The sequence below is a fragment of the Sminthopsis crassicaudata genome, chromosome 6 (genome assembly GCF_048593235.1).
Source record: "Sminthopsis crassicaudata isolate SCR6 chromosome 6, ASM4859323v1, whole genome shotgun sequence".
Taxonomy (NCBI): Eukaryota; Metazoa; Chordata; class Mammalia; order Dasyuromorphia; family Dasyuridae; genus Sminthopsis; species Sminthopsis crassicaudata.
The window spans coordinates 7,884,287-7,897,253 of record NC_133622.1 but is presented as its reverse complement, the minus strand read 5'-3'; the positions used below and the strand labels follow the sequence as shown (position 1 = coordinate 7,897,253).

The window sequence follows — 12,967 nt, the reverse complement described above, 5'->3', positions numbered from 1 at the left end:
AAGAGAAGTCGAGGAGAAAGTACCACAAGATGACACATCTTAGGACTCTTGATGCAAGATCTTGGGGCTTTTTTCAGTTGCGTGCAAGGCATTTGTTTCTGCTGCAATGAAGGTTTGGGTGAGCGGAAGCCCTGTGTGCTGGAGTCAGGACTTCCTGTTTCCAAGTCGAGTGCTCAGCCGATTGATAACACTTATTAAGCATCTACTATATGAACCTTTAGGGCCTGGCCAATATTATGTGTTTTAGAAGAAAAGCTATTAAGCATAAAAGAACATAACCAAGGCTGGAGGCTATAATAAGGTACTCTTTAGGCATCTGGAAAAATCATTTCTGGGAACTCCTTCATTCCCATCAGTGCCAAATATAGAAGGGAGTCTGAACTCTGACTTGCTTCATGTTATCCTGTTGGGTATTTGACACACCAGATACCACATCAAAGCTTTTCAAGATTTGCACAAAAAAGAAAGAAAAAGAAAAAAGGGGGGCTTGAATGAATGAGCCTTTGAAACAAATTAAAGATGCAAAAGAGTAGGGTCTGTTGTGCTTAAATTGGGGGGATAAGATTAGGCAGTTAAGGCCGTCGCTTGGTAAAATTCTGATAGGATTGCTGCCAGGGAAGGTGTATTAGCTACCGCCTGCACCCTGGGAGATGAAGATGCTCAGTGTCCAAAAACAACCTAAAACCAAACCAAAAAACACGTTTGCCCGTTATAAGTGGGAAAATATTTTATAAACAACCTAAAACCAAACCAAAAAACACATTTGCCCTTTATAAGTGGGAAAATATTTTACGAAAAGACTAATAGATACAATCTAGATGTTTTTCACTTTATCGAAAAGCTAAATTTTTCCAGTGCTTTGTACAATGTATGGCACCTAGTAGATATTTAATAAATGTCTATGGATTGACTGACTGACTCAAACAGATGATCATATTCTAGAAAGATTGTCCAGAGGATAAGAATCTGCCTCACAGACCTGTCGGGTAAGAGAATTACACATAGCAATTTGCAGACCTTACGAGCCTTGTGGAAGGGCTTCTTTTATGACTATTAGCCATTAACTATAAAGTGCTATGTAATCATTGGCTGTTATTGTTGTCATTATCTGTATACCTTTAAAAATAAAAGTGAAATAAAAATGTCCGGGATCCCAATTTCAGAATGCACACATTGGTTATTGATATTTATCATTGTTCTGATGGTTCTTTGTCTCTGTTTTTTTAATTTTTAGACCTCATCAGAAAGACCGTCCAACGAAAATTTGAATACATAAAGAGTGATTATCAGAAGGTAATGGTCTTTTCAGTCTCTGCGTGTCATTTGTGTTTTTCAAAGTCGGCATGGGCTTTGTCTCCCTTGAAATCAGAGCCGATCCCGTAAATGACTCAGACTAGATTTACGTCTGGTGCCCATTTCGACTTAACCTGTTTGTGGGAAAGCTGAGTTTATGGCCTTTCAGAGTACTAGTCAAAGCTCCATTACTGGAATATGTTACATTTCCCAAACTAATAAAATATTTTAAAAGCAGGACCTAAAAGCAAAACTTTGTCCAGAGTGGATTCATTTCAGATTGAAATTCCATAGGTATTGATTCGACATCCCTTGGCAAGGTATACCCCCCTCTCTGGGTAAGATGAAGCTTCACAATGATACTTCTGTTCCTTTAATCTTAAGTTGATTGTTAGTGTCCTCTGGGCTTGGGAGGGTGGGATAGGGACGAGGGGTGCCCAAAGCTTATGTGTCTTGGGTGGTAAGGTCCCCTACCAGCCGTCATGTTCTATTTATGAGTTCTTTCTTCTTTTTATGTGACATTAAATATCAACATAACATCTGAATAATGTCACCTGAAAAAGGAAATTGCTCAGTAGCTCAGCTGGTACTTAGTGAAAGTCAGCAAGGGGCTTTTAAAAATGGAGCCACTGACTTATTTAAATGACTGGTGTGTCCCAGGAGGGCAGAACTTCTAAAGGGACAACTCCTGGGGGCCGCCAAACCAGGTACCTGCAGTTACTGAACAGTGATACTCAGGAAAACACACACACACACACACACACTCACTCACACACACACTCACACACACACACTCACACACTCACACACACTCACACACACACACTCACTCACACACTCAGCAACTCCTAGGAGAAATTTATAGGATGTCTGTGTTATGGAAAAGGAGATTGCAGAAGAGATAAATCCCATTCTCCTAACAGTAAAGTGGGCGTCCACTTAGGAAGGTATGTTTGCCATTTTTATTTTTGTTTATGTATCTAAAAAATGTGCATCTGTTCCAACCCAACGCCTCACCCCTGGGAAGAGAAAGCTACTTCTCTGTGTTTTCCCTTAAAGAATTAATTGGTCTATCAGTTGGAGTCTGCAACAAACACTATGCCTCCCAGTAACTGGTTCTGGCTTGTGATAGAACATTGGGACGCTGCTCTAAGATGGGAGAGCAGGCGTTTTTACCACTTGGAGGGCTGCTGAAGCTGATGGACCACGGTAATAGTTTGCAATGCTAAAATAAATAAGATATTGAAATACTGTAATCGAGATATTTTAAAAGCAAATTTAAGGCTCTGAGTTAAGAACCCTAGTCTAGGAGACAGTTCTAAAATATGGGAATGGCCCTGATGGGCCTTGGGGGCAAGATGCTGGATTTTAGGAAAAGACACCAGTTAACATTCAGCTAGAAGAATGTGATATAGTTGGTCGGGTGGTAGAGCTGGGGTTCCGCCGGCCTTCAAGGAGGCCCAGGACCTGACTCCTTCCGAGTCCAGCCCCTAACTGGGTCAGCAACAACAATACGATACTTAAAAAAACCACTGCTACTTCCAAATAGCCCTCCCCTCCACACATCCTTATTATACCAGAAAATCGACTAACACATTTTCTGTTTTTTTTTAACCTGAGGCCTTCTGGCAATAGCAGGTGCACATGTGTCATTAGCAGTCTTGTGGAATCAAGATTAATTATTATATCTGAAGCCACATTAATTAATGCACGAGCCTAGTGGCTTATGTTTACTTTTTTTTTTTTTTTGCTTATGTTTACTTTTAAGTAAGTTTTCCTTCTGCCTCGGGTTATGGTTCTTTGAGGGCAGCTTCCATCTTTTTCCTTTTGTCTCTGCTATAAGAGCAGAGCCAGTTAGTAAATAGCCCTTCCTTCCCCTCCATTTGCAGCCCCCATCCCACCTGGGTCACTTGAGTTTTTGTCACTTAACCTTGTACCTTATTCCCTTTATTATACTGTTCCCAGTAGCAAATAATCTAATCTGATCAGGCGGGTTTGTGGTCGCAGAAGGATGATTCATTCTGTATTCATACTTAAGAAATTCTAAGGATCCTTTGAAGCCATTAGAGGCTTTAAGAAAGTCCCACTTTGAGGAGACAAGAGTGACATCTTACCCTTGATCATAAAAGGGCTATCTGGGAAATTGCCCCTTAATAAGCTGTTATAGTTAAGAGTCACTCACATAGAGACATACGAGTCTCCTCTGACACTTGCTGGCATTGGGGTCCTGAGCAGTTACCCCTTCACAATCATAGTAACTCTGCAAGATTCTCAATTGTGGCAGAAGTGCAGATCTGTATTAGTAAGGCAGCCTCAAGTTAGCTTTACGAACCACTCCAGGAGCTCCGCCAAGAAAACCCCAAATGGGCAAAGGAAAAGCTAGACATGACTAAAACTATTGAATTATTAGGAGTTTTCTTCATGGGGAATCCCCTGAACCACTTAAGTAATAAGTCTCTACCTCCAAAAATAGTATGACTATAAAATGGACTGATTTTTTTTTTAGGAAATGGACAAAACCAACCTATAATTCTGTCACCTTTGGAGGCTAGATATTTATTTCAGAGTTGTCCAGAAGATTGGATCAAATAAAGGATTTGTTGAGCATTCATTAAGTACCATACACTGCCAAATTAGAAATAAAGCAAAAAATAAACTTTAGTTTCTTACCCCCAAGGAGCTTACATTCCAAATGGGGTAAGGCAACAAATACATTAAAGGCAGGTGGAAAGCTGAGATCGAGAGGGGGCTAGATGGAGAAGTAGCTGGGAGTTTGATGCCCCTTTTGAGAAGAAACATGATCATTGTACAGATACTTTCTCAAATGGAGATTTGGGCAGGAACCTACAGTGAGAAAAGGCGGCTTTAAGAATGGAGCCTGGGAGAAGCTTTCCCTTCAATGCTCTTGTTCATCCAGCTTGAACACTCCTCTCAGTGATTGGATTGGATTTTATTTGCCTTTGATCCACTTTAGAAGAAGCAGCAAATTTTGCTGTCACAGAAGCGATGCAGAAATTCCCGTCTCAGGGTCCAAAAGATCTCCCAGGAGCCAGCAACCTTTTCTGCCAGAGCAGTCCTACCTATGGAATAAGTGTGTCGGACATCGGGGTGACAGCTGGGATAGAGCCTGCAATCTAGAAGGGATGAATCCCAAACCCTTACTAGCTGTGGGATCCGGGAAATTCACCTCCCCCTATCTACCTCGGTTTCCCCATCTATAAAATGATCTGGAGAAGGAAATGGCAAATTACTCCATTATCCCTGCCCAGAAAAGCCCAAATGGGGTCAGGAAGAATCAGACATGGCAACAGCCCTTATAGCAGGGTCAGCACTCACTCTACTGCAGGAGTTCTGATTTTATTTTTCATTTTTTCAAATTCCGCATCATTACCTTCTAGTCACATCCTGGATATATTATAGTAATGAAATGTATCATCTCTGGATTTTGTTGGCAAAACCTCAGATAAATGTCCTTTAGCCTGGCTGACTAAATTATAATTCAGTCTGTTGATCATTTTCATTGGAAATCTTGAGTTGCCTTGTGATTAATTCCCCATTGATTATGAGTATAAGAGCTTTCCCTGTTATAGTCTATTTCCACTGATCATCTGTCCACTTTATTTTTTTTCCTGGACCCATGTTTAAGTTTTCCTTGTTTCTTTAATCATTGTTGCTTTTTCCCCCCTGAAGTTTCTTCTTGCACCAGGTCCCCTCTTATTTTAATTTACCAATGCTTTTAATTAGGCTTCTTTGTTTTACTCTGATAGTTATGCTTTTTTAATATTCATGGGTTTATAATGATTGATTACCTGTATCTGAATAAGGTAAGTCAACTTCGTTGTTCTTTCTGAGGTCAGGATGATCCATCCTAGTCTTTGACATCCATCTTGCCTTGCCCTGAGAACAACCGATTCAGGGGTTCCATAAAGAATGCTTTCTTTGGTACATTCAGACTGATGAGCACCTTAAGAAGTGTTTATTAAGTGAAGAATGGAAGACATTTGGAGTTTCTTGCCCCCCCCCAGCAATTATTGAGTGCCTATTGTGTACCTGCCCCAGCATTGCTTTCAGTGCTGTGGATGAATCAAAAGAATTAAAAGTTACAATTCCCATGTTCAAGGAATGGTGTCCATAAACCCAAGAAGAAGAAGCCCTAAATCAGATTGCTGCTTCTGTGTTTCTATTGTTCCTTTCTACGACATAACCAGTTCACCTTTAAAAACAAAGAAACAAAAATAAAAAATCTCAAAAGGGGTTATTTGACTCAATTGAGGAAAACATCTTGTTTTGCTAAGATTTAGCTATTGTTCGCAAATGCTATTTTTGAAATTTTAGACTTTTTTGGAAAGCTTATAGGTGGCCAGAGTAGACTATTTGATACCTGGAAACTAGGCCTGTCAGACCCTATCCTCCTGACTGTAGAAGGCCTGGGGCCTTGGGGCCTGTGCTGCAGGAGACATGACAGGTTCATCTCTTGATTTGTTGGCTTTTTGAAATTCCCATAATTCCATGTTGCCATGCTCATCCTGTTATTAAATGAGAACGTAGCAGGAGTTTAGATGAGTTCATCTTATTGCAGACACTGCCCTTTCCAGTCTATCAGACCTGAAGCCTGAGGAAGTCCTAGTCAGAGTATTCCGTGTTTTCCCTCACTCATGCTTTGGGGTTCTTTGTTACCTTTATTACCATGTTGAGCTAATAGTAGAATTATGAGTTTTAGCGTATCTACTTTTTATGTCTCTTTTTCTGTCCCCTAAAACCATCCCTCCAGAATCTCAACACCCCACTTCTCGCCATATCACCTCCTACTTTTTCACAGCAATAGAAAGTTGAGTGGGTGAATGACATTACTGCCTCGTGTCTGAGATGGAGATGATCTACCAGAGCGAAAGCTCTGACAGTCCCACCAGCCTGGAGAAGTCTGGATTTCAGTGCTGGTGATAGATTGATTGGATTTGTTGCCAAAGAATAAGCCCCCTAAAGTTCAGAGGCACACGTCACCAGGTGCCCTCCAGGGTGATGGAATTGGGGGCTGCAGCAAGTCTCAGAGAGGGATCCCCATCTGAACTGAGGGGGAAGAGGATACCTTCACTACTCATGGTCAGAGCTGCTGGAAGCACTTCTGAAGGACTGAGCTAAGGGAGCTTTAGTTGGTTCTTTTGTGCCAGGCATATGGCACCCACCTCTCCCGTTTTCTTGCTTTTCAGCAGCTGTCCCCTTCCCTGCAAGACTCTTCCCTTTCACCCCTGCCTCCTGGCTTCCTTCAAGCCTCCAGACAGATCCGAGCTTCCTCGTCACCCCCTGCTAGTTCCTTCCCTTAGAGAACACCTCCCATTTATGTTGTATTTATCTTGTACGTTCATAGCTTTTTCATGTTTTCTTCCCTCATTAGAAAGTTAGCTCCTTGAGGGCAGAGATGGTTTGTTTTTCTTTCTTTGTGTCTCCACCCTTAGCACAATGCCTGGCACATGGTAAGTGTTTAATAAATCTGTTGGTGATGATGGAGTCTGTATAGTCCTAAGGAATCTCTAGGTAGGTTACAGGGGTATCCATGGATTTGGACGTGAAAAAAATTAGACCTTTATTTCTACATAATTGGCTTTCAGCCTAATCTTATATATGATTTATATTTCTGACTCCCAGTTTAGGTACACAAGAGAAAAAAAAAAGACTAAGAAATCTTAATTTGGAGTCAGCGGTAACCATATCTAAATGGTATATTTATCCTGTGACAGAAAATAATTTACTGATAGCATTTAGGGAAATTAAAACCTAAAACAAATGCCAAAAAAAGTTCTCATACTTTGTAAATCATTACTGTGATCTCTCTTTCTTCTGCATCTTTCACACCCTATTTCACATTTTTAACATGGTTTTATGAGTTACCGGGGCCAGTAAAATTCCTTACTTAATAGCAAATTTTCTGTTTCTGAATTTTGTGCATAAACTTTCCCTGGTAGGCCCTTGGTGAAGGTCCATCTGCTTGGAAGAATTCAGAAAGTAAAACTCCATCCACTGATGAAGAATCGAGAGAACAAGCCATTGTGTTTTTCTGCTTCCCTCACTTTTGTGTCTATGGTTGATCTCTTCTCTCCAAGATAACTTAGTTTTAGTTAGACATTAACTAATCCCATGATTTTTCAATTGTGTGTTTTGTTTGTTTTGTTTCTTGCTGCGCTTCTTCTGCTTTGACTTCCACAGCCAGAATTTGTAGTCTTGACACTAAAGGTAATTGACCCTATCACTATTGTTCTATAGCCATTATGTTGTACTTTTGATGAAAAGCAGCTAGATTTTTGCTAAGATATCCTGATATAGGCTTTGTTGTGATGATTTCAATGAAATATACATGGATTCTAATTTACTTTGATATCCTCTCTAATATCTAAACCATGACTTTCTTGTTGTTTTAAGCTTTTGTGAATTGTTCTACGTATGTATGTATGTAGGCATTTTTACATGAGAATTTTGGTCATACATACAGTATTAGAAATAAACTATTCCCTCTAAAGTTCAACTTTTTTCAGTGTATGAAGAAATATCACTACTATGAACAGTCACTGGAACCGAATAAAAAGTGCGTGTGTGCACACACACATTCACAAACACTCAATGACTGTTTTTCTATAGCCTCCAAACTTGGAGAAATTAGAAAAAGTCACATAAAATATTGTGTATACCTGGGGTTTGATTTTAAAATTTGTCTTCTGGCTCTTGGGATAGAAAGATTTTCAAAACACTTATTAAAAGAACTAGAAAAACACTCATGATATCTATGAATAAAAAATATATATATACTATTAAGGAAGAACTCAGTGTATATGGGGCAGGATTTCTGACAGTATGGTAGCTCTAGAAGTCGTTACAAAAGTTGTGCTGCATTAAATTTAAAGGGTGTTCCAAAAAAAGTTCATATTGTTTGGCTCCAGATGAATGGTGGGTCAATGTTGGTTCCTGGGCAGCCCATATAGATTGGAGATTGTTAACCTTTTCAGCATGAGAGAAGGCAGCTTCAAGTATTCCATTTTCTCTGACTCAGTATTTTTTAGAATTTTCTCTCAAATTGCTGATGAAAAAACCAAAAAACTCCCAGAAAAATCCCCTTTGTTTTTCCCTGTCCTGCTGCAGAAAACATTGTTCCATTGAGTTGTTCATCAAATGTAAACTACAGATTTCCTAGTTTTTCTTATTATGTAAATGGATTGCTTTGAGCAAATAAGTAATTTTATGCATGGATTCCAAGAATGAGAGGAATTTTCTGAATTTAGGTACTTTTTTCATGCTATATTTTTGCTATCCTGTCCTCTGGGTTTAAGGTAGGATGAGTCTGCACTCAGGGAAGATAATATTGGGTCAACTAATTATCTGCCCAAATCATCTTGGCTCTTAGGAAAGTAATCATAAATCCATGAGCCGCCATGTTGGGTCATGTCTGTGACCTCTGCTCTCCAGGATATTTTGTCAGCAGAAACCCCCGGGAAATGTACTATGGAGGAAGGAAAGAGGGGATGACTATATTCCATGTCGTTAGTATTAAAGATGAGATCTTTTCTTGTTGTTTTTTCAATTAAACTTTAATTATTTTTAGTTCCAAATTCTCTCCCTTCTATTGAAAAGGCAAGCAATGTTGTCTTCATTATGTGAGTGAAATCATGCAAAATAGATTTCCATAATAGCGATACTGCAAAAAAGGAAGAAAAATAAAGTGAAAAAATGTTTCTCAATGGGCACTTAGAGTTCATCAGTTTTCTCAGTGAGTTCTGTTCTAACCTGTGTCCTCATTTGGGGATTGATCATTTTAAAATTCTGCAATCCCCTTTTTGAATCCATTTGTACCATCCTTTGGTTTACTCTGCCCGTTTGCTGCCCATTGTGGCAACGGGTGTTGGAGTGGCGCCTTGTGGTCTCTACTAAATGCAAAGGGAGCGGGAGCCACTCAGAAAAGTCCCATCCTCCTTTGCCCCCTTTGCCATCTTCAGGATAAGTCCCTTCTCTGTTCTCTGGTGGTTTTGAACAAAGAGGCCCAAAGGTGGGATGGCCCAGTGGGGGTCTGTGGAATGAGATGTGGGGGGCAGGCCCTTGCTAACGCCTCCTGTTCCTTCTGTGTGACTGCCAGGTGGTCCACTATGAGCTCGGCTTTCTCATCCTGGCCGGCCTGGGATTGCTGTTTGTCGTGCTGCTGCCCCTCGTGGGGCTGTGCTTTTGCATGTGCCGTTGCTGCAACAACTGTGGAGGGGAGATGCACCAGCGACAGAAGAAGAACGGGGACTGTCGCCGGCGCGGCTTTGCCACTTCGCTCCTGGTGATTTCCCTGTTAATGAGGCAAGTAAGGGAAGCTTCTGGCTTGGGAAGCTGAAACGTGCTTGGATGTCAGGCTTTTCCCAGAGAAATGAGGGTGTTCAGAGTGAGCAAGGACCTGTGCTCAAATCCTCCCTCAACCTGTCTGCTCCTCTGCAAATGGGACCATTCTGCCTCTGGGACTTAGCCACATAGAGTCTGTGAGAAACCAGTGAGATAAAATATGCCATAAACCCCCATCCATGTCAGTGGCCCTTGTACCTTTGGCACCTTTCAGCTTTGGACAATCAAAAAACCCCGGTATTGAGAGAGATCTTAGAAATTATCTAGTCCAGTCTCCTGGTTCCCAGAAAATCTCTTGGAAAAGTGACCATGGCATCTCTGACTAAGTACTGGAAGCGATGGGAAGCTTGCTAACTTTCTGATGCCCTGCATTTCCCTGCTGAGAACTCTCTTTCCTAGAATAAGTTTGGGAATTATTGTAAACGTCCTTTTTCCAGGGAGCCAAACTCTTTGGCTAATCATTTCCATCCATTGGTCCTGTTGATTTAAATTTAATGATAATGGGTTTAATGAGAACTGAATTAGTTTCCTGGCACATAGAATTAGGTACCCAGACATAGAATAATGATGCTTTCGATTTAAAGCAAAAACAAAGAAATGAGTGTTGGATAGGGCTGTGACATGGAAGGTCTTGCTGACTCACTGATTTACGGAACTGCTGCAGTTTTCCTTAGATTTTTCCCTCCACGGTGTGCTCAGAAACTTGTCTTTTAGGCTACTGGAATTTGTTTGAGCCCAACTGAAGTTTCTCAATGAATGTGGTTGCATAGAATACCATCACAGCTTCAGATGCAAGGTTTGATAGCTCTTTTGTAAATGATGCATTTGTTTCCTCTTAATAAATTTACGGTTTTCTAGTTGCTAATATGCAGGCTCAGCTTCGAGATAGCAGATTGGACCTACATGTAGATCTATAGAATTTAAAGCTAGATCATATATAATTGTATTTATACTTCCACCTCTGTCTCCATTTCACATCTCATCTCCTTCCATTTTTTTCTTTGTATCCATTTATCTAATCTATATATCTGTAGCCCACCTATCTTTTTTTCTGTTTATCTGTCTATCTATTCATCTATCTATCCATCTACCTATTATTGTTCTACCTATCATCTCTATCTATCCATCCATCCATCCATCTGTCTATCTATCCATCCATCCATCCATCTGTCTATCTATCCTTCCATCCATCCATCTGTCTATCTATCTATCCATCCATCCATCTATCCATCCATCCATCCATCATCTATCTATCTATCTATCTATCTATCTATCTATCTATCTATCTATCCATCCATCCATCCATCCATCCAGTATGAACCTTATGAGCAAAAACAGTAACAGGCTGTGACTACACTTAGGATCATCGGGGTTATAGCGGGAAGGACCCTCAGTTCCTTCATCAAGGGGCTCTCCTTAAAACAAACCGGCTAGTTTTGTTGTGCAACATGGTAAAAGTCTATTGGCCAAATTTATTAATTTCCTTGGGCAGGATCGTCAATGCAATTTCATTAGAAAGCTCTTAGTTGTCACCATGTGTGTACTGAGCTCTCTGTTAGACTCACTCTTTTTGCCTCCTGGTATGGATTATACTAGTATTATTTTCAAATAGCAAGCATTTATTAATCATCTACTGTATATTTGATGCTGGAGATAGAAGTATAAAGAATGAAACAAGGAGCTAAGGAGCTCACCTTCCAATGAAGATGCACGTGTACATACAAATACATATGGCATAGATATGAAGTGAAGATTACAAATAGGTACTAAGTCATCATTTACACATTCTTGTGGGAGGGAGGCCATTCGGAGTTATAGAGAGAACTTCATACAGAAAATGGCTCTTAAGGAATAGAAGATTTCTGAGTTGGGGTGTAAGGAGAGAACACATTCTAGGAGAGTAAAACAATCCGTTCCACGCTACTTAGGTGAAGATGGGGTGTCATGTGGGAAGAAAGGAGCTCAAAGAGTACAGGAGAGAGAGTTGTGTCTAATATGGACACAAAAAACTTATGAGTGATAATGTAATGGAGAGAACGACCGTCCATGTGGGTTGAGTTTGAGTGATGGTCCCATTTAGGAGAGGTGAAGAAATTGGTGAAATGGGAAGTTTTTTCAAAGTATCTGAGGGGGTCTCAATCAGTATGTGCACAGAATTCCCAAATATGAGGACTGAAAAGAAAGAACGTGGCAGACATTAAACTCTCAAACAAGAAAAAGTGGGGAGAGGGTTTTAGACGTCACGTTAAGGAATAAAGGATGTACCTGGTCCAGATTCCAGCTCAGTGTACTAGAGTAGAGCACGGCTGGCACTCGAGAGGGTGGTCAGGGACACAAGGTCTTCTGCAAGGTTCATTCAGATTTTCATGATTAGAAGAAGATGGAAGGAGTGGGCAGGAAGAAGACTAGTACAAATGGCAGTTTGTTAATAAGAGAATGGCACTCCAGAATGTAAGGTCGAGGGGGAAGATGGAGCAGGCTATGGGCATGGATGGGATAAAAATGAGGTGCTTGGGATGAGGGAGCAAAGCAGTAGGAGGGAAGGGCGTTTTTACCCAGGAGATTTCAGTGCTCAATCCCAGATATCCAGAGAGAAGGAAGATAGATAATGTTTGCTAGTCATGGAACCGTAGATAATAAAGTACGCTTTGAGGTCCCTGCTCAGATGTTGCTTGAATTCTCTGTCTTTAAAGGGGTCATGGTCTTGGATTGATCATCGTGGTCAAATGGTGAGACGCCTTGTGTCGATGGCCCTTCTTGATTGTGAAGGGCTGAATTCTGACTCATTTGCACATCTTCCTCATCAGGAAAGGCAGCTGGGCCCTGATGACTTTTCTCTGGGGGTGATGGTGATGGAAGGGCACAAGGGTACAATAGGTTACCATTTCTAAGGAGTGGGGGGGTGCACATATTTTGGTGAGGAGGCTTTGAGTCAGATGGTAAAACTTGGGTCAGTCTAGCATTTGTGGCAAGTGTGTGGGGGTGAAGAGGAAGCAAGAGCCTTTCATACGGTAGGAGGGTGGCTCAGAAAAGCATGGCAAGACCTACATGAACTGACGCAAAGTGAGATGGGAAGAACTGGGAGATCATGGTCGACAGTAACAATAATGTTGTAATAAATAATCTACTATGAAAGCCTTGGCTACTCTGCTCAATAGAGTGATCCCAGACAATTCTAAAGGATTCACGATGAAAAAATTCATTTCCCTTCCAGAGAGAGAACTGATGAACTCTGATTACAAAGTGAAGAATACTTTTCTCATTTTCTTTCTCTCTGTTTTTTTAGAAATAATGACTGATATGAAAATAGGTT

General features: G+C 40.7%; 1 protein-coding gene across 7 annotated transcripts in view; it reads left to right on the top strand.

The window, feature by feature from the left end:
- PROM1 (prominin 1) overlaps nucleotides 1-12,967 on the top strand; it is a 233,347-nt gene that overhangs the window by 152,796 nt on the left and 67,584 nt on the right. For all 7 annotated transcript variants that reach the window (XM_074274792.1, XM_074274794.1, XM_074274793.1 and 4 more), the window contains 2 exons: nucleotides 1,235-1,293; nucleotides 9,410-9,615. In XM_074274792.1, coding sequence (XP_074130893.1) covers nucleotides 1,235-1,293; nucleotides 9,410-9,615 — 265 coding nt within the window. The remainder of the gene's footprint in view (nucleotides 1-1,234; nucleotides 1,294-9,409; nucleotides 9,616-12,967) is intronic.